Source organism: Vanacampus margaritifer, chromosome 10 (genome assembly GCF_051991255.1).
Source record: "Vanacampus margaritifer isolate UIUO_Vmar chromosome 10, RoL_Vmar_1.0, whole genome shotgun sequence".
Classification (NCBI taxonomy): domain Eukaryota; kingdom Metazoa; phylum Chordata; class Actinopteri; order Syngnathiformes; family Syngnathidae; genus Vanacampus; species Vanacampus margaritifer.
In genome coordinates this window covers 28,362,197-28,387,624 of record NC_135441.1, presented here as the reverse complement: position 1 = coordinate 28,387,624, position 25,428 = coordinate 28,362,197, and the positions used below count along the sequence as shown (strand labels likewise).

At 55.3% G+C, this 25,428-nt stretch overlaps 4 protein-coding genes across 12 annotated transcripts; 1 reads left to right on the top strand and 3 right to left on the bottom strand.

The window, feature by feature from the left end:
* Positions 1–31: 31 nt before the first annotated feature.
* mkrn2os.2 (MKRN2 opposite strand, tandem duplicate 2) lies at positions 32–3,763 on the bottom strand. Its single transcript, XM_077578664.1, has 4 exons — positions 3,148–3,763; positions 1,540–1,589; positions 1,294–1,462; positions 32–491 (listed from the first exon to the last, which is right to left on the bottom strand). Exons 1-4 carry the CDS (start codon positions 3,438–3,440, stop codon positions 245–247), a joined length of 759 nt encoding a protein of 252 aa, XP_077434790.1. The 5' UTR covers positions 3,441–3,763; the 3' UTR covers positions 32–244.
* On the bottom strand, positions 3,492–5,566 carry mkrn2os.1 (MKRN2 opposite strand, tandem duplicate 1). The gene is made up of 4 exons (XM_077578666.1): positions 5,188–5,566; positions 4,855–4,901; positions 4,189–4,345; positions 3,492–4,018 (listed from the first exon to the last, which is right to left on the bottom strand). Exons 1-4 carry the CDS (start codon positions 5,403–5,405, stop codon positions 3,787–3,789), a joined length of 654 nt encoding a protein of 217 aa, XP_077434792.1. The 5' UTR covers positions 5,406–5,566; the 3' UTR covers positions 3,492–3,786.
* On the top strand, positions 5,345–10,184 carry amigo3 (adhesion molecule with Ig-like domain 3). Of its 2 annotated transcripts, none has more exons than XM_077578662.1 (2): positions 5,345–5,721; positions 8,271–10,184. In XM_077578662.1, the coding sequence occupies exon 2, from the start codon at positions 8,402–8,404 to the stop codon at positions 9,833–9,835; it is 1,434 nt and encodes a 477-aa protein (XP_077434788.1). In that variant the 5' UTR covers positions 5,345–5,721; positions 8,271–8,401; the 3' UTR covers positions 9,836–10,184. The 2 variants fall into 2 exon arrangements, with proteins under 2 accessions (XP_077434788.1, XP_077434787.1); XM_077578661.1 differs by lacking the exon at positions 5,345–5,721 and adding an exon at positions 7,313–7,936.
* Positions 6,367–25,053, bottom strand: rnf123 (ring finger protein 123). Of its 8 annotated transcripts, XM_077578657.1 has the most exons (40): positions 24,887–25,053; positions 23,440–23,563; positions 23,255–23,339; positions 22,832–22,911; positions 22,257–22,354; positions 22,103–22,157; positions 21,770–21,855; positions 21,595–21,681; positions 21,457–21,524; positions 20,967–21,092; positions 20,755–20,869; positions 20,266–20,370; positions 20,045–20,170; positions 19,860–19,952; positions 19,723–19,796; positions 19,516–19,633; positions 19,319–19,418; positions 18,999–19,060; positions 18,602–18,673; positions 17,876–17,996; positions 17,335–17,436; positions 17,065–17,165; positions 16,685–16,874; positions 16,311–16,456; positions 15,258–15,341; positions 15,078–15,185; positions 14,789–14,966; positions 14,554–14,628; positions 14,371–14,458; positions 14,211–14,298; positions 13,968–14,052; positions 13,052–13,191; positions 12,893–12,949; positions 12,000–12,131; positions 11,851–11,926; positions 11,695–11,779; positions 7,101–7,318; positions 6,929–7,023; positions 6,612–6,697; positions 6,367–6,534 (listed from the first exon to the last, which is right to left on the bottom strand). In XM_077578657.1, the coding sequence occupies exons 2-40, from the start codon at positions 23,528–23,530 to the stop codon at positions 6,426–6,428; spliced, it is 4,005 nt and encodes a 1,334-aa protein (XP_077434783.1). In that variant the 5' UTR covers positions 23,531–23,563; positions 24,887–25,053; the 3' UTR covers positions 6,367–6,425. The 8 variants fall into 8 exon arrangements, with proteins under 8 accessions (XP_077434783.1, XP_077434778.1, XP_077434780.1 ...); XM_077578652.1 differs by having other exon boundaries at positions 15,078–15,341; XM_077578654.1 differs by having other exon boundaries at positions 15,078–15,341; positions 24,901–25,053.
* Positions 25,054–25,428: the final 375 nt, after the last annotated feature.

Here is a 25,428-nt window from a genome sequence, read left to right as displayed (position 1 = left end):
AACGAAAAAAAAGAAATCATCAGGACAGTAGTGACTCTCTTCCATCTTGACTGACGTTTTTTTATGCTTTATTGAACAACTGTTGTAAACCAACAACAAACATCATCAAAGCGATCAAAACACACAAACAAAATCAAATGAACACAAAACAAACAAACGTTGAAGGTGCATCGTGCTGTCCAAAAAGGTCACGTGGTCGCTTTTTTCGACATCACGCATGCGCCACCGAGGCCCAGATTGAATTTCACACTTGGTGCCGACCTCCCGACATGCCATCACGTAGCCGGCGCCGGTCGGCCATGTAGAATTGTTGTCGTCCAATGTGTCGGCGCAGCGCGGCGAACTTGCACGCTCGGCCGACGGCGGGCGCGATCAAAGTGCGCGTGAAGGCGTCTCTGCTCATTCCACGTGTGGCGAAGCCCTCGGCGGCCAGCACGCTGTTGACGAACTCCACGCAGAACGTCAGGCAGTTGTGCGTGTCCTCGCAAAAACTGTCACAAAGTGTCAACAAAGACAAGGACAATCAAAGCTTCCCTCACCATTACAACCTGGATTTGGGACTTGGACCTGGTCTCTCTCCTAGGACCCGTAGCGTCTGTAAAGACTCAACGCTTCTTTTGAGACAATCGGAATTGGCCAACAACAACAAGGAATTTGTCTCTGGTTCTTTTGAGTCACGCTACAACTTTACAAATGAAGAACCAAGAACCTTCACTTGGAATTTGACCATCCTCTTGGGACAAGCACTGTCCCCGAAGACTAGAACCTTTACTTGGGACGAGAACCTTTATTTGGAATGTCAACGGGACGAGTTTTGCCTCTTAAGTTGAGACCTTCATTTAGGACTACAAACATATTTTCCAACGAGAACCAGAGGTGGCAAATCCAGGTCCAGAAAGTAAAAACCCTGCCAGAGTTTGGCTTTAGCCTCAGGTGCTAGTTAGCTAGCTGCTTCCATGGTGCTTGTTTACCTGCTAGGGAGCTAGTTAGCTCGCTAGCTAGCAGCTGAGGCTAAAGCCAAACTGTGGCAGGGTTTTTGCTGTCGGGATCTGGATTTGCCACCTCTGGTTCTGACTAGAACAACTAGTTCCTAAAGACCAGGACCTTCATTGAGGTCTAGACCATCCTGTTCTCTCCAGACCAGAGACAAGTTGCTCTTGGGATAAGAACCTGATCTTGAGCCAAAACCCCTTCATTAGGGACTAGACTGTTGTGTGTCAGGGGCAGCTTCTTCCCTGAGGACCGAGCAGCAGCATTGTGGACCACTATTGCTTTGTTTGGACGTGTGCGTACCTGTGCCAGGTGGGGTCCCACAGGGGTCCGTGCGAGAAGCGCTCCAGGTACTGGTCCCACTGGGCCAGCAGGTGGAAGGTGTGGGCTCTCACCAGCGGCACGCTCACGCAAGCGCGCCAGCCGCTGCGGTCCCGGCGAACGCCCCTCCCCGTGTAGTTGTACACCACGCCTGCACGCGTCACAACTTCAGTGGCGTCCGCTCCATTCTCACACCGACATGATTGACATGATTGACATTGAGCTGACCTGACGTGTTGGAGATTCCCGTGTGAAGTTCTGATGTGCCGTCAAAGTCTCTGCAGGGGACATCAGCGTCATGACCTCCGCCAAGGAGAGCAGATTTGTCGTGTGCGTGTACAGCTAGGCTAACCGCCGCATATTGGCGCCGGCGGGTCCAACATTGGCAGATTTTTGGGGGGATGCATGCTATCCCCTATTCACAGAAACTCATGCCAATCTCCTTATTTTTGTCTTTTGGACCTCATCCCCTTCTTATTCAGGAACAAACAAGGAAAATGCTTTCATTTATGATATATTTTGTTATTTTAAAATCTATCCGCCAAATCAATGCGCCAATTAACGCGTGACTGCGCGCGAACCGTCATTCTGTCAACAACAAAAGCGTGTGGTAGTCGATTTGCTTGGCCTCCTTAGCTTACTTCTGCAGCAAAATATTTCGCTTCTTTATCCGCACGTTCAACAAGCGCTGTTGTACTTGAATCAGCCGCCATTTTGTTAGTCTTTTTCATGTTGTTTCGATACATGCAAAGCCATGTTTGTTTTGTAGATTGCAATAAAGTCGGAAAGGGAAAAAAAAAAAAAGTGTTGGTCTTCATAGCTGATTTTTCTTCTCCGCTTTGCGCTACAGCGCCACCCCATGGCTTGGCATCTACATTACAGCCGTTAAACGTCCTGAGCGTCTTCTTTTGGACTCACGCAAGTCTTGAACCGCTTTTGTGTGGACCAGATTTGTCTTGAGGAACCGAGCCGGCTTTGCTTTCTTCTGGACGGGGCTTTAGTCTGCTATCTTTGTTCAGTCCGTGTGGCTGCATTGTTGTTGCTGCTGCTATGTGTTGAATGCGAGTGTTTCGTATGGTAGCCTCGCTAGTCTTGACGCCAAAGCCAAGTTTCGCCACATCCAGTCCAGTTAAGGCAAGTGTTGGCCTGACACGCCACGCTCAGTTCAGTCAAGTGCAGTTGTCATGTCAATAAATGGCCACGTTGACATATTCCCTCTGCCCGTTTACTGTGCTTCCTTGCAATTGGGTCCACTTCAACCCTAAGACTATCGGAGAAAAGTGCATTTATAAGGTTTTAGCCTTAAAACATATCTAATAAATGAAAAAAATATTTAGAATAAACGATAAAAATATATACTGTGCTGTAATAAGTAAATTAAGGAAACTTACTTTAAATGGAAAAAAAATGACTGTAAATGAATAAAGAACATATGATGAATGAAAAAGCATTCATAATAACCTAAAAATCATACAAAAATGAAAAAGCATATAAAACGAATATATATATATTTACAATTAACAAAAAAAAAGACGGATTTCCATTATCGCAGGTAGTTTTTGGTACGCGACAGCTAAGGAACACAGAATTCATGTTTTTGTTTTTTAAACCTATCCATCCCCACGCTATTTTTTTTTTTTTTTTACATTCATTCCCATTTAAAGTTTTGGGGGATTTTTTTCAGTTCTAATATCTGTGCATATTTAAAAAAAAAAAAAAGTTCTTCTAAGAAAAGCTTTTAGAAGAAAACAACACGTTCCTTCATGGACCGTTTAATGAGCTATTGAGCATCAATTATTGATTGCATTTTTGCAGCGTGTCATGCACGTGACGTACCCGTCGATGGGCGCTACGAGGAGGCAGCAGGCCGTCTTGTGTCCGTCGCCGAGCGGGTCCGGGAAGCTGACCGGCGCCTCCCGCAGTCGACTTCCCGCCAGACGTTGGCCGCAAGCCGGACAAGCGGGAGGCACGGAGAAGCAAAAGACGTCCTTGAGGCAGTCGTGGCGCACGCAGATCACGGCCGGTTCCGCCATGGACGCACACAGGTCCGAGCGCCTGCCTCGTCGTGGCGGCGGCGGTGGCTTTTGTCGGGTGTCACGTGACACGGTCAGGTTGCACGGAAAGAACATTCGCTCTTTAGTTCGCCGTTGCTTGCCGGCTCCAAGGACGGACACGTGACGTCACGCTCAGACGGATCCTTTCTTTGATTGTGATGACACGACTTCCTGCTCATTTGGAAGGCCAGTGTCCCTAATATTGTGGCCACTGGCCGTGCACGCGCTGTATGTACGGATCATTTAAGATTTGCCACTGAATGTGTCATCGTGTCATGTCGTCACTCGGTAGTGCGTGCGCTTCCACACCAACTTCACGCGTGTCGTCAAGTGTCTGAAAGTGTCGCGCGAGTGTCGACTTTCCACTGCAGGTGTCTTTTGCGTCGCCAAGACAACACGCTCGCGCTGAGTTCAGGGTCCCTCAGGAGACGCGAGCACTTTGCAGGCTCAAGCGCTCGCTCCAGTATCCGTAACGACAGACGTGACGGAAGACCGCCAGATACCTGGAGGCCGCCTCAAGTCGGGGGAGCACGAGGTCGGAGGTGAAACGCTCCCTTGTGATTGGCTGCCTGCCTTGTGACGACATCAGCTGGTTGATGAAGCCCAGAGCGAAACCGTAGCAACACGAGCCGAATTCTCTCTGCTCCTCAAACCTGAGGTGCGCGCGCGCACGCACGCACGCACGCACGCACGCACACACACACACGCACGCACGCACGCACGCACGCACGCACGCACGCACGCACACACACACACACGCACGCCGACGTCAGTCAAAAAGCGGCACAGGGCGAGAGAATGGCGACGGTTACGGCAGCGCAACCTGTCCGGCGTCCACGTGTCCATAGCGGCAAAGCGGTCCAGCTGCATGTCCCAGTTTGGGATGCGGTTGCCAGGGGCGACCAGAGGGACCGCGACGCTCTGTTCCCAGCCGTGCTGCTGGCGCCGAACCCCCGACTCTGTATAACTCAACACCACACCTGCAGCCGCACAAGCAACAACAACAACAACATTCTAGGAAGTGAATTGACGAAGTTGCTAACTCGTGTTCTAGAAGCTAACACTGGATTTCTTCAAAGTCTTCTCGACTGGCCTAAAGACGCCCAAAAGCGCTGACGTGCTTTCCAAACCTCATTTGTTTCCAACACTTTTTTCTCTTCGTCTTTTATATTGTTGTCTTTGTCACGCCCACACAAGCGATGACGTAAAACAACGTGTTGCTATTTTTTTTACTATAGGCAAGAAATAAGATCCAAGTAGGCTTATGCAGTCCCCGCCCCTTTTTGTTTGAATGTACATCATGTTGTCTTTTGCAATGATTTGGTGTTGTTTCACTTTCATTAAGTGCGTTTAGCAGAATTAAGTTAAAAGCTTAAATTATTGATCGTTTAATTGAAAATACTTTCGTTTTTTGGTCTACTTTAAATTTCTTTGCAGCAACAAAATCCCTTTATTAGCTACTCAAGTGTTGCGCATGCGCGTTACTTACCTTCAGAGTTGGAGATGCCAACATGAAGCTCACAATTTGCTTCTTCACTGAGGACACACAAACGCACAAGAAATGGACGTCACGTGTGTTAAATGCCGTCAAGCAGGGTTAGGGAAGGGATCGAACCCCGGTCCAGGCGAGCCACCGTCATGCCCGTTCTCGATGTCTCCGTCTTCCAACACGGCTGCATGACTCAAATGATCGGCGATCTGATTGGTGGAGGAGGGAACGAGATACGTCAGGCAGGACAGGACGACGGTGGCTCTCGCTGAGGACAGGGGTTCGAATGCCGTCCCCGATTGCCGCCTGTCGTTTCGTTTTGGACGATTTTACCGGAGGCCGTCCGCGCCGTGCCGTGACGTCACCAGGAAGCAGCAGCTGGTGCCGTGGCCGTCCACGACGGGCGCGCGGACGCGCACCGGAGCCTCCGCCAGGGAGAAGCTCGGCGCCCGGCCGCACTCGGGGCAACGAAGGCCTGCCGGCGCCGGTGCTGGCGCCGTGAACACGGTCCGCCCGCAGTGGTCGAACCGCAGCAGGTCTCCGAGTTCCATCAGAACGCCCGCCCCTGTCGCCTGGACCCCGGACCCGCGGCTGGTCCGGAAGTGGAGCAGGTGCCCGGCGGGGGCGGGGCCAAAGCTCTGACTTCGATTTCAATGAGACGACCTTGTGCACGCACACGCACACAACATGAACGCGCGCCTGAACGCAGCAAATGAACATCTTGGAAGATTGTGACGTGAAGTCATCGAATCATTAAACGAATGGCAAAAGGCATTTCTGTTGTTCATCAAACCTCCCACCACTTGGGGGCGCAGTGGTGCACGTTTGCCCAGGCCGAGACTAAATGAATGGGACGATGAGTTTCAGGTGAGAAGCAAAGCGTTTTCGAGCGTGGTCGTGTCGGGTCATTATGGAGTCACGTTTTGTGTCCAAGTGCTCATTTCAACTTACTGTAGTAAGTAAATAAATCATCATTGTAAAGTGGAAACTGGAGTGAATCTTGGTCATTGAACCACAGGTAACCACGTGAATGGCATCATACTATTCATTATACTAATCTTTGATGACTGTTGGCGGCAAATTGTCCTGTGAAGTGAAAGGCGGCTCTTGTTGGCCTTCACGAAATGAAAACACCAACGTGACGAACTGCAAGTCATTTGTTGTTGCAGCCAGCAGGTGGCGGCAGAGGAAAGGCCACAACACAATCACGTCATTCCTACTTTCATCCTTTGCTTCATTGACGCCGGCGACCACCTTCCTTCCGGCGACCACCTTCCTTCCGGCGACCACCTTCCTTCCGGCGACCACCTTCCTTCCGGCGACCACCTTCCTTCCGGCGACCACCTTCCTTCCGGCGACCACCTTCCTTCCGGCGACCACCTTCCTTCCGGCGACCACCTTCCTTCACACTCACAAGTGCAGGTGGTCCTGAACGTTCCGGATTGGACTTGCTCTTCCCGCGCGAGTGTGCGTGTTGCTAACGGCAACAAACAAAGGACACTTTGCTGCTGGTTTGCGCTGAATAATTTAATTGCATGGGACGACACGTAAGGAGGTCTGCGTGGACGGCGTTAGGACGAGGAGGCGGCGGGGGGCTTGCAGTAGTCGTCCACCGCCGTGATGGTGGCCTTGCAGAAGAAGCAATCTTTGTTGTTCATCAGGTGCTGATTGATGCACGCCCTGAAAAGGGCAAGGAGAAAAAGCGTTTCCCAGGAGGTCCCGGAAGGTGGATACGTGCGTGCGTGTGCGCGACTGACTTGCAGGACTTGTGCGAGCAGGGCTGAAAGACGGCCGAGATGGGGTGCGCGTAGCAGATGGGGCAAAGGTCGTCCTCGCTGGCCGGCTGCAAGACAACAAAAAGAAAAGCGGCTTTCAAACATGTGCTGCAAACGTCCATTCGGCGCCTTTGCCAGATGTTCCAATCCGATTTGTCTCATCACAACTGGCCCATTTTTCAAATCCGCTCTGGCAGCAGGACGCCATGCGAGCGGCCTTCCGCCATGTCTGGCTGCTTAAAAACATGACAACAACTATTTGGCGCCCCGTTTGCCGAGTCGAAGGCGACGGCGACGACCTGCGCGCTGGTGGCCGCCTGCTGCGACTCCCTGGCGAGGAAGGCCAGCATGTTTTCCACCTTCAACTTCTCCTCCACGCTGATGTAGTCGCTGTCTGCAAAAGACAACAAAACAAAAGTCGCTAGCCGAGGACGGCGCGTGCGGCGCAGCCAGACCACGAGGCACACGCACATGCGTTGAGGGAGAAATGCCGGCGCTCCGACGGGCCGGCGGGAAGGGGCGGAGCCACGGATGGGGCCGGGGTGGCGGCGGAGGAGGAAGAGATGTGCGCGGTGGTTGTCGGCGCCGCCCTCGGGCCCGACTGGTCGGCGGCCTCGCTGAGAAGGTGCTGGATGGAGTGGAGCTGGAAGCACGGGTCCGACAGCAGCACGCACGCCGCCCGACACGTCCTGACGCGCACGCACACACACAAGGCAACTCGTCAGCCTCGCTACTTCCTGTTAGTTGCCACATGACATCATCATTAGGGGCCGAGAGCACTCGCACATGTGAAAAACAAAACCATGACGACACGCGTCCATCAATTCTTCTCATTTGGGATTGCAAACGGCCACGAGAATTTCGGCCGCCGTTAACTTGAAACGAGGAAATGCTGGTTTCACTTCCTGTCAGATGCAACGACGTCATCAGGCGTGTGTGTGCGTGCGCGCGCGCGTGTCGCTGCCATCTGAGAACCAAGATGACAAACGAGACAAAGAGGAGATGTGAGCGAGTCAGGAGGGGGAGGAGCCAAGGGAGGACCCGCCCCAGAGGAAGCCCAAGCTGGCCCGACGAGGCGCCCGCTGGACAGAAAGCAAAAGAGGCGAGACAACGTCCGTCTCTCCTCCCCGCCGCCGGCAGGAGGCGCGGCTTAGCAAGCGGTCGTGCCGGCGCGGAGCAAACTTGGCTTATTAGGCGCCGCCTTTGGCACGAGACCAGCGGCAGGAAGCGGACGGGAGGCGCCTAAAAGAGGGAGGAAAAAAACTGAAAAGCTGCCGGCAGCCGCGCTCGGCGAAGTCCTCTTTGATGTGAGTCCAACAAACAACAACGCGAGTGTGTATCGCTGCTTAAGTGTGTGTGTGAGATGCCGTCCATTTGTTGTGCGATCGTCGTGTGTGTCACTGTTCACACAAACGTGCTACGAAGAATGTGCGTCTGCATGCGTGCACGCGTGTTGAGGAAGACGAAGACGCTCACACACACACACACACACACACACACACACACACACACACACACACACACACACACACACACACACACACACACACACACACACACACACACACACACACACACACACACACACACGCCGGTTGTTGTGCTTTTGTGAGACAAAGTGTTTTTTGTTTGCGGTGGCAGACGAGGCCGGCGGACGGACACAAGACGTTTTGAGCGTCCGCTGGGCAGCTTTGGACCTCGCCCGGCACCAGCGTCCGCACTCATCGGCGTCCGAGGAGAAAAGTGGCGCCGCTGAGAGCGAGCCAAGCGCCATGCGGGCTCTCCTGTCCTGGACTTGGCCGGCGCTTCTGCTGAGCCTTCTCCGGCAGACGCGGTCCGCCGGCGAGGGCGGCTGCCTGCGCGCGTCCGACATCCTGAGCTGCGCCGGGCTGGGCCTGGACCGGCCGCCGGCGGACGTGCCTGCTTCGGTGGCGGCTTTGGACCTGAGCCACAATTGGATGTCGGTGCTGCGGGGGGGCAGTTTTGAGGGTCTGCTGCGTCTGCGCAGCGTCCGCTTGGCGCACAACCGGCTGACCGCCATCCTGCCGGGCGCTTTCCGGAACTCCTCCGGGGAGCTGCTGCGCTACCTGGACCTGTCGTCCAATAAGCTGCGGGCGCTGGAGGCGGCCTCGTTCCGGGACCTTCCCGGTCTGGAGGAGCTGCTGCTCTTCAACAACCTCCTGGTGACGGTGGAGCGCGACGCCGTGGCGGCTTTGGGCGGCCTCCGCAGGCTCTACCTCAGCCACAACCGGCTGGCGGACTTCCCCTTCCGGTCTGTCCGAGGGCACCCCGATCTGGTCTTGCTGGACCTGTCCTGGAACCGCCTCCCCCGGCTGCCCCTGGCGAAGCTGACGAGCCTGCCGGCAAGACTGCAGCGGGCGCTCTACCTTCACGGCAACCCGCTGGCGTGCGACTGCGCCACGTACCGCGTGTTGCGCCTGTGGGAGCTTCGAGGCTACCCGGCGGTGAGCGACTTCCAGCGGGACCACACCTGCCTGATCGACGGCGTGCGTGGACTCTCGGCGCGCTTCCTCCCCGACTTCCCCCAAGCGTGCAACTCCAGCGCCGTCACGCCGCAGTCGAGCGAGGTGACGGTGAAGGCGGGTGGGCCGGCGCTGCTCCACTGCAGCACGGCGCTGACCGGGGCGCACCTCACCTTCTTCTGGGTGTCCCCACACCACGAGTACGTGGCGGCGCCCGGCAACAAGGGCTCGCTGAGCGCGTTTGCCAACGGGAGTCTGCGGATCGCGGCGGCCCGAGCGGAGGACTCCGGGGTCTACTGGTGCGTGGCCCGCGACGCGGCGGGGCGGCGCAACGAGACGCAGGAAGTGAACGTGACGGTGGTGCCGCAACACGCCGGCCGGCACCACGACTCCTTCAACACCGGCTTGACGACCCTGCTGGGCTGCCTGGTCAGCCTGATCCTGGTTCTCATGTACCTGTACCTGACACCCTGCCGCCGCCGCCGCCGCCCCGCCAGCGCCAACGAGGCCGGGCCGGAGAGCGGCCGGTCCTCCATCCTCGGCCCCGCCACCACCGAGGGCCCGGGCCGCAACAGGCACGTGGTCTTTCTGGAGCCGGTGGGAAAGCGGCAGAACGGGCGGCCCGGGTTGGGAGGGGCGCTTGAAGGGCACGTGGGTCCGGGCTCGCTTCTGGAGCCAGCGGCGCGCCAAACGCTCCCGGACGCGGCCCTCGTCTTGCCGTAGCGAGGGGGACTCTATGCCGGCCGGGTCCCCCCCCCCCACCCTCTTCCTCAGCCTGCACCACGTCCCGCCCCCGCCCGCCACCTTTGCTCGGCCTCCAAAATGACTTTTGTGTCCGCCACCGACCAACGGCACTGTGACCCGATGGACCACAAACCACAACAGCAAAGACAAACAAATGTGTTTGTGGCTTTAAAAAACCCGAGAAGCTCCTCCTGCCGGGTTTCGCTTTTCCTCATCAGAAGTTACGGCGAGGACGAGTAGAACGACGTGGACGGGGAGCTTTTGTCTGCGTTGGCGTCCCCGCACCGCCTCTCGCTCTGCGCCTCATGAATAAAATGCTCCTAACCAACATGCCCTCTGTTTGTTATTTCAAGACTTTAGCTTAGCTTAGCATGGCAGCATTTAGCTTAGCTTAGCATGGCAGCCTTTAGCTTAGCACAACGAATCCCACGCATGGTGGCGTGGGATTCGGTCAACAAAACCAAATGTCTTTTTGCTCATCGACGGACGCCAGGCAAAACAATTCCATGTCCTTCCTCTAGATGGCAGAAGCAACAAAACTGCTGCTCAAATGTTTTACATAAGAAGGAAGTTCCTGGAAAAGTTCAACAAATACAAAAGACCAAGTGTTGTGAAACAGTCCAATGTTGGGCATGTAAGAGATTCTGACGTTACGTAAGCGTGAAGAGAAGATGAACGAGTTGAAAAGAATCACGTGAGACGCTTTGAGTTACTGCAGCCGGACGGACGGAAATGCTGAGTCAAGCCAAGTCACTTGAGGTGGACTGCGAGATTGACGAAGGCAGCGTTGGCGCTCGCCGATTGTCCATCAGCCATCAATAAAGTCTTTCGGACGATCAATAAAGTTTCATTCATCGCTCTCAGTGTTGCCCCCCCCAAAAAGAGAGACATGTAGAAGCTCAAACAGACTATTGATCATCGCTTGTGCGGTCGGGCAGGCTGTGGTCAGGCTACGTCGTGAAACGGGATCCGGGATCCTGCCCGCACAGCGAAGATCAATAAAGAAGATCAATCAATCCAAAGTGACGCCGTCGCAGTGGCAAGCGCAAAGATCCGCTTTCAAGACTGCAAAATGAGGATTGGAAGGAAGACGTCGTACGGCCGGCGTAGATGCCACCGACTTCCGGGTTTCACACATCAGCGTCGTTCCAACACTCGCACCCGCGCTCCTGCGCCCTCCAACCGCCCCAAGCGTCTCAGCTCTATCAAACGCCATCGACGGGAATGCAAAAGACAACAAGACGCTGCTAAGCTAAGCTAATTAGCGCCCCGCCCTCACATGCGGATGCGACTGCTGGCTTGCAGCTCGTCGTCGTGACGGGGACGGGAGGTGACGCGCAACCAGGAAGTGCGGACGCCAGACTTTGGACTCAAATGTGCTTTGGCCTCATTTGGCGTCTGCTGCGCGTGCAGACGCAGGTTCGGACGAGCTGCCGACGACCGCATTCAAGTGGAGCAGGATCAATAACAAGACCTGACGGCTTCCTTGATGGACTTGGATCAGGACAAAGTGAAACGTGTGCACGTGCGCACGCACGTGAGGCGACTGCTTGATGACGTCAGATGATGCTACAACGCTAATGCGCCAATGCTACAACAATTCTTTTTCCTGCGCGCCACATCCTGTCGAGGCGCCGCGGCAACGGCCGACAGCTGTCGTTAGCATCATTAGCATTCAGCTTCCGCCGTTGCCGCGGTGACGACCGCTGCACATTAAAGGAGGTCGGATCGCATGACGCGAAACCCGCCGCCTCTCAATTCAAGTCATGTGTCAAAGCGCCCGCGCACACGCGAGGGTGCGAGGCCTGAGGTGCATTGTGGGTGTAAAACAAACTCACCCGTTGCGGTCGCCATCTACAAGAAGTCGAACGAGGATGCCGGTGACGGCCACCAGGATGGGGTAGTGGTCCACGCTCTCCAGACCTCAAACACGCAAACGGCAACATCAGTTACGCATGCACGCACGCACGCCGGCTTACACGGGTCGGGCGTACCTGGCAGTCGCAAGTTGACCACGCGGTCGAAGAGGTTCTTCTCAGCCGTCACCCGATTTAAGACTTGATTCAGCAACTGCGGCGCACCACAAGCGCACGTCAGCAAGTCGGGCAAAACGCCATCGGCGGCGGAGAGAGGGCGGGCCCACCTGAGCCAGGCGGCGCAGCAGCAGCTCGGCGGACGGACGCGACCAGTCCAGGAAGATCTCCGGGACCAGCGTGACCGTCATCTCCAGCACCCTCAGCAGGCTGACCGACAGGTCGAAGCAGGTGGCGCACACCTGCAGCGTCACGGCGCAGCGTCACGGCGCAGCGTCACGGCGCGGCGTCACGGCGCAGCGTCACGGCGCGGCGTCACGGCGCGGCGTCACGGCGCGGCGTCACGGCGCGGCGTCACGGTGCAGCGTCACGGCGCAGCGTCACGGCGCAGCGTGCGGCGCAGCGTCACGACGCGGCGTCACGGCGCGGCGTCGCGGCGCAGCGTCACGGCGCAGCGTCACGGCGCAGCGTCACGGCGCAGCGCAGCGTGCGGCCGCCGTCACACATTTCCGACGCAAACGGTTTGCGCTTACGTCGGGCCCGATGATTCGCCGTTGACGGTTAAGGTTAAAGGCTACGTTCACGCTGCAGGCAAATGCGACCCGGATGGGATTTTTTTTGCATCCGACTTTATGTCTGAACGGCTTCATTGCCATTTTTGACATCCGACTCGGGCGACTTTCAGATGTGCTCGTTTGATGGCGTCGTGCCGTTACTTTATGGCCGGCTAACGTCTTTGGTGCTCAGCCGGTCCAGGATCTGCGCGAGCAACGAAGTGCGAGGGCGACCTGCTGCAACTTTCCGTTCCGTTGCCGTTTTGTAAAAGTAGCCGAGCTAGCCTGCGTTCTTTTGTCAACGGCGCAATCGTGTTGTCTGCAGGTTGATTTGTTGAAGAAGCTCTTACAGAGAAACGCCAGCAAAATCAAGTGGTCCGACCGGCAACGCAAGATGGCTGCCCTCAATCCGGCTTGCCATTTGATGGTCCGCTCGGGTGTGCGCTCACCTTCAGCTGACGCGTGTCCACAAAGTTCCTCTCCGGACGCTCGGCCGCCTGCTGGATCTGCAAGAAGATCACAAGACGGATGGAATCGGCCCGACTCGGCTCGGCCCGACTCGGCTCGGCCCGACTCGGCTCGACCCGACCCGACCCGTCCCGTCCCACCTCCTGAATCATGCCGATGAACTCGGAGAAGGCCCAGTTGAGCTGATTGAGGACGCTGTTGAGGAAGGAGGCGGCCATGTCTTTGTCAGCGCTCAGCAGACGGGCCATGTCCCTCTGGAGCAGCAGCGACGGACACGGCTCTGGGGACGAGCGCGGACAGAAAATGACCACACGGACCGACAAACTAAAACCAAAGAAAAAGCTGCAAGCGAAGACGCACAATTGACGTCAAACCAAAGTCGAAACAAAGCAATTTTGTGGTTGTTGTTAAAATCTCCCGACTTTGCAAAGTCAAAATGTTGTTTTCTTGATTCAAGTGTGACGATTTGAGAGCTCGCAGGAAAAACGCAAGCTGGACAATTTTGCTTCCCGTTTCAACTTGTGTCACGTCAAATCATTTGCACTTTGTTGGAAAAGTAAGCGATATTTTCTGAAAAAATAAAAAAGCAGCAAAACGTCAAACGTGTTCTCGTATGCAAATGTCGTTTGGAAGCCGCCCGAGCGACGTTCAATGACATCAAGGAAAACTGACGCTGGAAACCGGAAAAAGACGACGACCGCGTGCGAGCATGCGGGACAGGAAATGCGTCACATGACCAAATCAAAGATGGCCTCTTCAATGCGGCCAAGTCGCACTCGCCGGCAATCAAACGCCAAAGTGGGAAACCACATGCGTTGCCCGCTCACTCGACTTCACTCGACTTCACTCGACTTCACTCGACTTCACTCGACTTCACTCGACTTCACTCGACTTCACTCGACTTCACTCGACCTCACTCGACCTCACTCGACCTCACTCGACCTCACTCGACCTCACTCGACCTCACTCGACCTCACCCGACCTCACCCGACTTCACGCACGGCAAGCGAGCGGCGAGGCAACGGCCGCGCCGGCCCTCGCAAGCGGGTCACCTACTCTGAAGGCTGGGCAGGTTGGCGTCCTCGGGTTTGGTCTTGAGGAGGTGCGGCAGGCGCGTGTACCTGTAGCCAAACCCGCAGCCCTGCAACACAACACGTTTGACGTCACAAACAACTTGTCGTCGGCAGCGGCGCCACACTTCCGTCTTCCTCCAGCAGGTGGCACAAGCCGCCACCAAGCCCGACGTTCGGTAAACATAGAATGGCGTTTCAGACGGACGGACGGAAGCGGGCGCCTTACCCGCCACAGCCGGACCAGGATCCAGTTGGTCTGGGCCCAGGGTCTCTGCTCGTAGGGGGCCAGCAGGTTCTTCATCATGGCCACGCGTCTGAAAGCACAAGCGTGTGCTGACAAGATGGCGGACGGCGGCGTGCGGCGTGCGTGCGTGCGGGCGACTCACTGGTCCTCGGGGATCCTCTCCACCGCCCTGAGGGATTGTGGGTAGCAGACGTAGCTGGCCAGCGCCTGCATCAGCGCGTCTTTGATGTCTAGCAGACAAAACGTACATCATCGGGTGGACGGACAGACGGACGCTCGCCATGACTTTCCCACAATGCAATGTGCGTGTGTGTGTCTACGTCACCTGTTCCAACGATGCGCGGATCTGCAAAATGTTTGGCGAGAATGGTCGCCATCTGAGTCAAAGTTTCTTCGTAGCCTGCGAGGACGACAAAGTCAGAGTGGCGACGTTTGCGAGCGTCTCGACGACATCCGGCGTTTTGTTTTCCGCCAAAAGCCGACCCGAGTTGTCCGTAAAGGTGGCAGCGCAAGATGGCCGCCACCCGGGGCCAATCGGGAGTCCCTGGATTGCGGCTCACCTGGCAGCTGGTCCATGCTGCTGGCGGGACTGAAGTAGTTCTTGAGTGCGTTGTAGGCGTACATGGCCACGTTGAGGTAGAACTCGGGTGCGAAGGCGAACAGCGAGCCCGTGCGGTCGGCGTGCTCGATGGTGCCGATGCACACGCGCACCAGCCAGTACACGTCCAGCATCTTCTCCTGCGTGCGCAACGGCCGGCCGGCGCTGAAGCGGGCCTCTCATTCACGCACGCACGCACGCACGCACGCACCAACACGCACGCACGCACCAACACGCACGCACGCACCCACCTTGGAGTAGATGGTGGCGTTGATCCAGGCCAGCCTCCTGCTGAGGTGATTCAACTTCTCGGCAAAAACCTTCCGACTCTTGTGGAGTTCCTCCAAGATGTCCGACCTCTGCGGCGGCAAGCAGGCCGCAAATGGAGAAGGGAGAAAAAGGTCGCGCGGCGCCACCGGCGTCCCACTTACTCTCGGCGGGCATCGGGCGATCTTCTCGTCCGTGTCTTTGAGGGCCGCCGCGTACTCCTGGACGTCGTCGGCGACCACCACCATCTGCACACCGCAAACACAAGGGACCGCCCGCAATTCAAGTCTCATCCACTGGGTGGCAGGCAAAGGCACGTTTTCACAAAGCCATTGATAAGAGTTTGGCCAACTCGCTTTCAGCAGGGTAACAAGATGACATATGGACGCCATCTTGTTACCCTGCTGAAAGCGAGTTGACGAGACTCTCGCTATCAACGGCTCGGATTGGAGCAAAATTAGCGTTTTATTGTTGCGGTTGTCTTCCAACATCAACACAATTGGGTGGCGGCGGCGCCGCGTTCATGCAAAGAAGGCGGACGACACTAACAGAAAAATGCGCAAGCGAGCGTGCCAGCCAGACGGCCGCTTGACGAGAGAGTCGCACGCTTTGCCGCGTCACGGCACTTCCCGCATGGCTCAGCCGTAGCACGGTTGCCGGTTGGATTCCCGGCCGTTGTGAGCATGCGCGACGCCTACTAGAGAGCGCCGTGAAGAAAATGGACGACCCCGCGACAAGGTGAAGGTCAACATCCGATGCAGATGAAGCGTTTGTCCACCGTCAACGGGTCATGTGACGAAACGTGCCGAGCGAAACATCAAAAGACGTTCAGGGCAGCTTGCAAAGGAACAACGACAATTTCAGATCCTTGGCAGGCAAAATGAAAGAAAGCGGAAGCTAAGCTCATTCCTTCATCGCCTCCAAATCAATCACCACATTTATAGCAAGCTCTCTTGACAATCGATTTATCGTTTGGGGAAGACTTTATGATTTGTCCAAATCCTCAGAATTTCTGCACCTCGACAGTAAGTGAAAAAGGTGGATTTTACTTTGGGAAACATTTTTGACCCATTTTCTGACGGATCCATTTCAAATCGTGTCCTGGTTTCACAAGTCAAAATGTTTTCGTTTGCGTCCGATTCATTGAAAACGATCGGCAGGCAAAACGATGGCCATACGTGACGGTTGCAGGTGCAAAACGATGAAAGCGGCCGCACCTTTCCCAGCTGCTGATGTACGCTGAGGTTGTACATCATGACGATCCCGTCGATGATCTCCAGCAGCGATTTGTCGGCTACGGGCTGATGCGATTGGTCGACGGGTCGCCCCAGCAACAGGCCGTCGTTGCCATGGCTGCCCTCGACTTGAAACACACGGGACACAAAGAACGCAGCGTTGACAGGACGGAAGACAACAGGACGGCCGTGGCCGCTCAGCTTTGCCTCTGCCCACTTCCTGTCCGGACAGGAAGTGGGTTTTTGCACCTTTCCCGCACACTTTTCTGCTGCCAAAGCAAAGCAAAGGCAGCCGGCGGCCGCATTTGGACGCCATATGGCGAGAAGAAAGGAGAGGATTCCGCTTCACGACTTACTGTCGTCCTCGGTGCGCTGCTCCATGGCGAGGGAGCGCACTTTGACCTTCTCGGGCTGGCCCAGGGGTCGCCTGGGGGTCATGAGGCTGACGGCGGCGGTGCTGAGGAAGCGGTTGGCGCGACCCAGGGTGGGCGAGCTCAGCCAGCCGGGGCGAGCCAGGGCGCCGCCCGCCGACGCCCCCGCCGGCCTCTGGGGACGCACACAAATTCAACAACTATGCAAAATGGATCACATTGGAAATGGGGAGGGGCCAAAATCAAATCAAGCCCACGTCCGCATCTAAGGGGCCACGGCAAGATGTACGTTGGCGCGCTTCATTCATATTCGTGAGTCCAAAAAGTCTGCCAACTTTCATTTCAGCATCATCGGCGGACAGAACCTGAGCGGCGCCGCTCTCGTCGTCCTCGTCCAGGTCGTCCATGGACGCCGCTTGGATCTCGGCGGGGTCGATGATGACGTTGGCCTTGCTCGCCAGGTCGTCTGCGGGGGCACAAGGTCGGCAACGTTAGCGGCGCTCGCGTCACGCTAGCGCTCGTGAGCCAACGTGACAAAATCCATGAGACCACCGAGACGGACGGACGCCATATTCAAGGCCAAACGGCGGCCGGCACGAATGCTCCTTTCCGCCCGCTGTGACGGCGCCACTGACCTTTGAGCGTCTTCTTGAGGTGCGACAACAGGCCGCCCAGCCGCTGCAGGTCAAAGTAGTCCACCTTCCCGTTGTAGAAGAGCTGCGGCGGCACGTACGCCGCTGGAGACGCAAGTCCAGCCACGGGACGGCGCCAACCGCGTCACGAAGAAAGAAGAAGAAGAAGGTGAGAGCGTGTGCATCTTGCGCCGACCATCAGCGCATTGAAGAGCGCCGGCGCTAACGTGGAGCAAGCGCGGCCGAGACGCGACAAAGACGCCGGCTCAGAATTTGGATGTGGACGGACGTTGCCGACAAACGACGGCCCAGCTGAGGGCTCGTTTGCTCGTTACGGCCAGCGTCCGACCTGTGGCGCGTTCAGGACCACACGGACAACAAGTTGCTTTCAGTTTTCAATACGAACGCCAATACTTGTTTCAAGGTCAATGCAGCTTTTCTTGTTGTCGGTGTCGTGGCTCCTTAAGCCGCCGTCTGGTTTTTGTCTTTGGTCAACGTTTTGTGAACGTTCTTGAGGCGAGTGGCGCGATGGACGCTTTCGTACCGTCACTGCCGGCGCCGCCCGGAATCTTCTTGCAGTTTTCATCCCAGCAGGCGCGCACGGCCGCGATCAGGCGGTGCAGGAAGCACAGCATGTACTCGGGGGGGCACAGGGCCGTGGGGTGCTAAACACGCACGCACGCACGCACGTCAAAGAAATGGCAGCGCCTGCATTTTCCCCACATGGGATGTTTGTTCCAGCCTTTTCCAAATTGGGCAAATTGCGATGCGGAAATGCGGAGATGCGGAAATGCGGAGATGCGGAAAGGCCGAAAGGCCGAAATGCGGAAAGGCCGAAATGCGGAAAGGCCGAAATGCGGAAAGGCCGAAATGCGGAAAGGCCGAAATGCGGAAAGGCCGAAATGCGGAAAGGCCGAAATGCGGAAAGGCCGAAATGCGGAAAGGCCGAAATGCGGAAAGGCCGAAATGCGGAAAGGCCGAAATGCGGAAAGGCCGAAATGCGGAAAGGCCGAAATGCGGAAAGGCCGAAGCTGAAGGCAAATCCTGCCCATGAGAATTGATTTTGGAGTTCAACGCATGAAGAAGTGTTGGCGTGAACGATGTCACGCGACATAAAGATACGCTAGCGGGCGGCACAAAATGGAGGATTTTGGGGTGTTGTTTGTTCTCGCATTTTCAGTGGAACGAAAGCGAGACGGAAGAATTTGCTCCGTTTTGGAATGAGGCTGGAGGAAAACGTGATCGGCGCCGCTGGATCGCTGGATCTCACCCCGCGGTTGCTGGCGTTCTCTTGCAGGAACTTGCGGAACTTGTTGAGGAAAATGTAACGCGACGCTTCGCCCTGAGCAAAGTCACAATGAGGGCAAAAACGTCAGCAAACATTCAAAAGGGTGTCGCACAACAGAAAGGCAACATCGCCACTTTTTGTCTGAGAAGTCAGCAAGGTGATGACCACTCAAACTGACATCCGGAGCGACAACGTCCTTATTTGATTTTCAACGGCTTGGACAGCGACAAGCAAGCCCAATTTGGTCCCGATCCAAAGAACAAAACATCAAACGAAGATGCGGATGACAACACTTTCAGTTGAATTGTTGAGAAACTTGAAAAAGCAGATGTCAACATTTGGAGCTTGTTTCAAAACACGCAAAGATGCGCGCACGTACTGTGCTCTTGTCTTTGTTGTTGAGCAGCAGCCGGAGGATCTGCACTTGCAACTCTTCCACCACTAGAGGGAGACAAAAGCACTTTTTGAGCGATCTCACACAAGCTGGAGGCCATTTTGAAGCGCCACAACATCATGAGACGACTCTTGCTTGTGAACAATATTCAGGGAAGTTCCTCTTCTGAGGATGATGTGTGTGCGAAAGGCGCGATAGAAATCGAGCCGCCCCGCCCCGCCCCGCCGCCAACATTTGTGCGTGGTGTTCATTTCAGACGTCTGTTTTGACACGAACAAATTCCAAAAGAGAGAAACACGTCCCACCTTCGATTCTTTTTTTCAGCCTCTGACATCCCCGCTCGTACGCTCGCCGGCGCAGACGCTCGTCCGAACTCTCGTCTTTGGGCTCGCGCTCGTCTTTTCCCTGACGGGGAAGGAGACAGACGGGCTCAGCGTGCGTGCGTGCGTGCGTGCGTGCGTGCGTGCGTGCGTGCGTGCGGCAGCGCACCCGGGCCACGCACCTCCTTGTCAAAGTGGGTGGGCCACCAGGTGGTGGGGATCAGCTCCTCAAGCCCCGCCTCCTTGACCCGCAGCGGAGTCTTGATGTAGAAGAAGACCACCGAGCGCAACACGTCAAACGTGCGCTGGCTGACGTTAAGGAACACGCCACAAGCGCGTCGGGAGGGTCGCGCGCTCGCACGCGCCGCCACGTGCACACGCAAGGATATAAGACGTTGGTCAGCAAGTACTTCCTTGATTTCTCGTGACGCAGGATGGCCGTCGTCAGCCGAAGGTAGTGGATCTGAAAGGAGGCGTGCCGACGTCAACACACGCACACGCATTCCAGCGGCGGGACGGACGGTACCTGGAAGCCGAGGTCGGGGATGATGGGGGAGAAGCGGTACGCTCTCAGCAGCGACATCATCAGCTGCTTCAGACACTCGTTCACCTCGTAGTCCTGCGCGCGTGCCAGCGGGTGAGCGATGATGTCACCACCTGCGTGCGTGCGTGCGTGCGTGCGTGCGTGCGCGAGCGTGTGCGAGCGCTCACCTCCATGAGGAGCCAGAAGAGGTCGAGCAGCTGCTGGATGAGCGGATGCTCGTCCACGGAGCCGCCGCCCTCCAGGATCCCCAACAGGAAGTTCATCAGCACGTCCTCCACCAAGTACACTTTACACTGCGCAAACACACACACACGCAGATGGCGGCGTTGCCTGACGCGTGCGAACAACGCCAGCAGCGAGCTGAAGACGCGTCGTGGCGCCGGCTCACCATCAGAGGAGCAAAGTGGTTGAAGATGTGCGCCAGCGCGATCAGGACGGTGGCCTCGCCGTCGAGCCGCCACGACGAACAATCCGCCTCCAGCACGCGCTCCTCCTGCGCGCGCGCACACACACACACACACACACACACACACACACACACACACACACACACACACACACTTAACTCACAAACACTAGCTAAGAAACGAGTTCCTTTTTTTCATTTGACTATTTATTAAATATTGCGCACAAGTAACAAACATTTTTTAAAAAACTAATACTGAAACTAAACTTTTTCTAACTAATTAAATCTAATAAAAACTAACAGAAACACCGTGGAAACTAAATAAAACTAAATAAATCTAAAAAAGAAAACTCAAAACAAAATAAAAACTAATATGAAAATTGCAAAACTATAATAAACCTGGTGTGTGTGTGCGTGTGTGTGTGTGCGTGTGTGTGTGTGTGTGTGCGTGCGTGTGTGTGCGTGAGGCACCTGCACGTCGATGCGCGTGGACAGGACGTTCTTGACGAAGCCCAGCAGCCTGTGAGCCTTGAGCAGGTCAGCGGCGGGCGGGTCCTGCAGGGGCAGGTAGCCCTCGGACGGGTACGTGAGCGGCGGCACGTCAAGGACGGAGCCAGCAAGCCGGACGGACAAAAAAAAGACAAACCACGACGGCGACGGCGGCGGCGGCGGCGGGAGGATATCTGAGCGGCCGGCTGCCGAAGTTGAAGGCCACCGACTCCTTGAAGGACAGGCTGATGGCGGGGAAGTAGGCCACGCCGGGACCCGTCTTGATGTCGCCGAACGCCGTACCCAGCGACTGGCCATTCCTGAGCACACGGAAAAAAGAGGCCGTCGAGGCAAGACAAACTTCGTTGTTTGGGAAAAAACATTTTCTTCAGTAGGATCACCCCAAAAAGTCCTGAAAAGTGTCAAAAACAACTTTCTGACATGTTCACACTGCAGAAAACAAAAGAGTTCACAAAAACACCACAAGGGCGGCAGCGGCGAGCTTACAATGAAGACAAAATGCTTTTTGTATTTCGCCAAATATTTGAGGGCGAAACCAACAAAGAAACATTTTCCAGCTGCCGTTTGAATAATGTGATGGTTTTCGCTCGTCAGACTGTCAGAATCCAAAATGGCGATCGGGCGGTCCTTCCCGACACGGCGTGAGGAGCGCGTGCGACTTACAGGCAGAAGGTGATGGTGGCGTCGTCCAGGTCAATCAGGCAGCTGACGATGTCGCCCGCCGCCCACGACTGCCGCGCACAAACAATACACGCTGCGTCAGCTCCGTCGCGCCGCCATCGCCGGCGCCGCGTCGCTCACCTTGCCGTAGTTGGTGGTGACCACGTTCCACTTGCGCACTCGGTTGCCGTCGTAGGCGTACGAGTCGGGCGTGTCGCCGACGCCCTCCTGGCGGACGGGAAGCGGCGGCCGTTAAGTGAGCGCGGCGGGAGGGCGGCGGGACGGCGAGCGCGGCGGGACGGCGAGCGCGGCTCACCTCCTGGTTGAAGCGGCAGTTGAGCGTGCACCAGCCGATCTGCATCAGACCCTGCGACGAGATCAGCACCTCGTACGCCCACTTGCCTGCATGCCAAGGTCAAAGGTCAAAAGAAAGCAGGGCCACCTTTGAGCACAACGTGGTCGACAAAGTGACACAAAGTTTGTCTTGGTGATTTTCAAACACTTTTTTTGATCACAAGAAGCTCTCAAAAGCTACTTTGGTGCACGAGTGTTCAAAAAGGAGCAAACAAAGAAACTTTTGTCCAGAAATTGAGACTTTTGCCAAATCTTTTGCTTGACCAAGTGCCGACTTGAAAAATGTCCGTCCCACCTTTGTAAACGCAGGTGGTGGCCCGGATGGAGCTGAAGTTGCTGTGGCCGATGACCTGAAGGGGGCGCAAAAGGAAGAGGTCAAGACGGACCACGACCAAACTTGTGAAAAACAAAGACGTCCGTCCGTCCGTCCGTCCGTCCGTCCGTCCTACCCCCAGCAGGTCGTCGTCCACAAAGAGAAGACCCTCGAAGCCGCCGGTGTGGTCCAGGACCACCGGCTGAGGACCCAGACGACCTTCGACCTCACCGTCTGCGGGACAAGGAGGGAAACGTTGGCTGACCTTTTTGACCCCAAAAAACATCCTTTTGGGAATTTTTTCAAAATCAACATTTTTTCAATATTTGAACATCTTCAGTACATTAAAACAACTTTGTGTTTTTCCCCCCAAATAGCAGCATTATTTGTGTGTAATCTCTTTGCTGTTTTGGAGTCAAAGGCGAGCGAAGGGAGGACGAGGATGAGGACGAGGACGAGGACGGCGCCGGCGCATCAGCAACATTTCCGCTGTTGGCGAAAGACGCACGAGTCTGCGCCAACGTCCAGCAAGACGCAGCATTGCGCAATCTTCCAAGCGGCTTCTTTGCATCCGCTTGGGCTTTCTTCGGGCTTCTTCAGCGATCCATTGGCCGCCGTCCCACACGTGGCGTCGTCTGGGCTTTTTATTAGCCCCCCCGCGCTCGCTGACCACGAACGGCCACATCAAACGAGCGTGAGCAGCAGACGTACCCGGACCATCGTCGGCCGTTTCTCCTTCACTCAGCAACGTTTGCAGGTGAGCGTCCAGATCCTGGAAGGCCAAAGGCTTCCTGGACAGCAGGGGGCGTCGGCGAGCAGCACGGCCGACGCAAAAAGGGAAGAAGACCGACAACAGCCGTTAGCAACTCCGCTGACGGTCGTCATTCGGACACGCGGAAGCCAACATGCCGAGCCGGCGTCCCGTTTCAAACATACCAGAACACAGCAAACACGCATACGTGCGCGTCTATAAATAGAACGTTGGGAACGCCGAGCGCAGCAGCTGAATCAACTACACTCAAATATGTGGTGGGAAGGGGGGGGGGGGGGGTTAAAATGAGCACATTCACACCCGACTTCCAAAATGAAACCTCATCCTCAAAAAGTGAAAAAAGCAGAAAGCCGACAGACAACCTGAGGGAGGCCGGAAGCGTCAGCCGATTGGCGGAAGGGAAGACGCGTCGCAAGTAGTCGCTCAGCAGCCTCTCGTTGACGACGCCTGAGCAGACAAAAAAGGTGCTTTGGCGTTGTTGGACGAGGAGGCACAAATTGGGCTTCCACATTCGCGCATGTTTCCACGTGAAGGCAGGAAGCGTTACCGGTGGACTTGGGCTTGTCCGTGTCCGAGGCGAGCCTGTAGTTGCGGCGGCTCAACACCGTGCCGCCGCCGCCGCCGCCTTTGGAGCTCATGCTGACTGCTGGGAAGTCGGCCGCACGCGAACGCTGTCACGCGACAACAAAAGGAGAAAACAACCAATGAGCATCCGTGTTGATCCTGATGGTGGCGCAACACGCACGCTCGGCGTCAGCAAGCACTTTTGACACATGACAGGAAGAATCGCAAGCACCAAAATGGACCTCAGCATCTGACCCGGCAAACACACACCGTTGCACCCTTTTCACCCTGCACTTGGCAGGAAGTGCACAGCGTACCATGACCAACGACAATAAAACAAGCGTGACACACCTCAACTATCGCATCCAAACTGGACGGTGCAGAAATGATTCAGTTGTCCGAACTCTCCTCATCGCAAAATCCTGGCATTTCAACAAGGGTGGTTTTTGTTGTTGACGCAATTAAGACACTTCCCTGTTGGTGCCTTGAGTTACGAGTTGAACACGTGCTCGTATGGCAAATCATGCAAATCAACCTTTCCGCACAAATTTGAAAAGAACGATTTTGTCCAGCGTAAAAAAAAAACACAAAAGAAGAAGAGACACAACTCAAGTACTTCAACTTGAGTCTTTCCTTCCTTCCTCTACTGGCGATGAGCAAACCGAGCGGCTCGCTGGCTGCTTAGCGCCACCAAGTGGCACTGAAGCGCATGCAAATGTGGCTCACAAGTCCAGACCAAAAAAATGGATGAGGTGACGGCTCGCTCGCAGGTGCAAAGACTCGTAAGTCGAGGCACCACACCACTTGATTTGCATATGTTACAACATAGGTGTCAAACTCCGGTCCTGGAGGGTCGCAGTCCTGCAGGTTTTGGATGTTTCCCTTCTCCAACATAGCTGATATCTGATCAGCCCATCGGCAAGCTCTGCATAAACCTGATAACGATCCTGCTGATTGGAATCAGCTTGTGTTGGAAGGGGGACACCTCCAAAAGCTGCAGTGCCGGAGTTTGACACCCATGTGTTAGAGCAACACACTTTTCCCCTGGACGGACGGTGTCATTTATGTGCGTCAAGAGGATGTTCGACGCGTTTTCTTTCGTAGCGACGATGAAGATCATCATTCAAAAGCGGGACGAGACGTGACGACGTCAGTGTGATGGAAGTTTTAGCTCGTGTGCCGCCATGAGCTGAGCTGAGCGTTTCCAAAACTCATCTTCAAGTCTTCGCACACAAACGAATACCAAAGGCTAAAAAAAAAAAAATGCTGACATTTAAATGGCCACAAAAAGTGAAAGGTGAAGTGAGGCACTAGCATGCTAGCAGCTCACTGGCCGGGCTAATTAGCATGCTAGCTGTCAAGCTAAGGCGACGAAACAAAACACGAATTTCATCAACCAAACCGATACGAAAATAACATCAAACTTTGACCTCTTTTGTCTCACTTGCCCTCGCCTGATGGGGGATGTTATCGCGTGTGCGTAATTTGAATCCCGACTGCAGAATGCGTGCCTGTTTCGATCTTCAGCTTCTCGTCGCTCATTTGGACCACAACACACAACAGTCTTGCTGCCTTGGCCACGCCCACCGCGCTACGGATCCTCAGCTGGAACAGTTTTTTTTTTAAGGTTAATGTCACATGTGTTAAGGTCAGGTAATGATTTATTGTCACGTAAAAAAAAAAATAATTCCTACCTACAAAATATTGGCAAGGTATTTTTTCCTTGTTCAATTTTGATTTACTCAAAGCTGGCTGGGAAAAAGAAAAGCCTCCATCATCATCAGTTCACCCCAAAAGTGTTTTGACATCATTTACTCGTATCCTTGCAAGAATGGTGCCCCTATATATCATATTCTGTAGTTTTTGTCCACTTCTTTCATAAATCAGTTGATTGTGTTAACAGAACTTAATAGAGAAATTAAATGCATCCGTTTTCTTTGACTGTGTAAATAATTTTGGTGATGAGCACCTT

Bases quoted from the DNA above. Each gene is read 5' to 3' on its own strand.
- mkrn2os.2 (XM_077578664.1), bottom strand. From the start codon at position 3,440: ATGTTCTTTCCGTGCAACCTGACCGTGTCACGTGACACCCGACAAAAG. The intron at 1,463-1,539 runs GTCAGCTCAATG...TGACGCGTGCAG, and splicing joins GGGAATCTCCAACACGTCAG to GCGTGGTGTACAACTACACG. The intron at 492-1,293 runs GTACGCACACGT...ACTTTGTGACAG, and splicing joins TGGGACCCCACCTGGCACAG to TTTTTGCGAGGACACGCACA.
- mkrn2os.1 (XM_077578666.1), bottom strand. From the start codon at position 5,405: ATGGAACTCGGAGACCTGCTGCGGTTCGACCACTGCGGGCGGACCGTG. The intron at 4,902-5,187 runs GTAAAATCGTCC...GTGTGTCCTCAG, and splicing joins CACGGCGCGGACGGCCTCCG to TGAAGAAGCAAATTGTGAGC. The intron at 4,346-4,854 runs GTAAGTAACGCG...GTGCGGCTGCAG, and splicing joins TGGCATCTCCAACTCTGAAG to GTGTGGTGTTGAGTTATACA.
- amigo3 (XM_077578662.1), top strand. From the start codon at position 8,402: ATGCGGGCTCTCCTGTCCTGGACTTGGCCGGCGCTTCTGCTGAGCCTT.
- rnf123 (XM_077578652.1), bottom strand. From the start codon at position 23,530: ATGAGCTCCAAAGGCGGCGGCGGCGGCGGCACGGTGTTGAGCCGCCGC. The intron at 19,634-19,722 runs ATATCCTTGCGT...CAGCCAGCGCAC, and splicing joins TACTTGCTGACCAACGTCTT to GTTTGACGTGTTGCGCTCGG. The intron at 15,342-16,310 runs GTGCGGCCGCTT...TGCGGTGTGCAG, and splicing joins TACATCAGCAGCTGGGAAAG to ATGGTGGTGGTCGCCGACGA.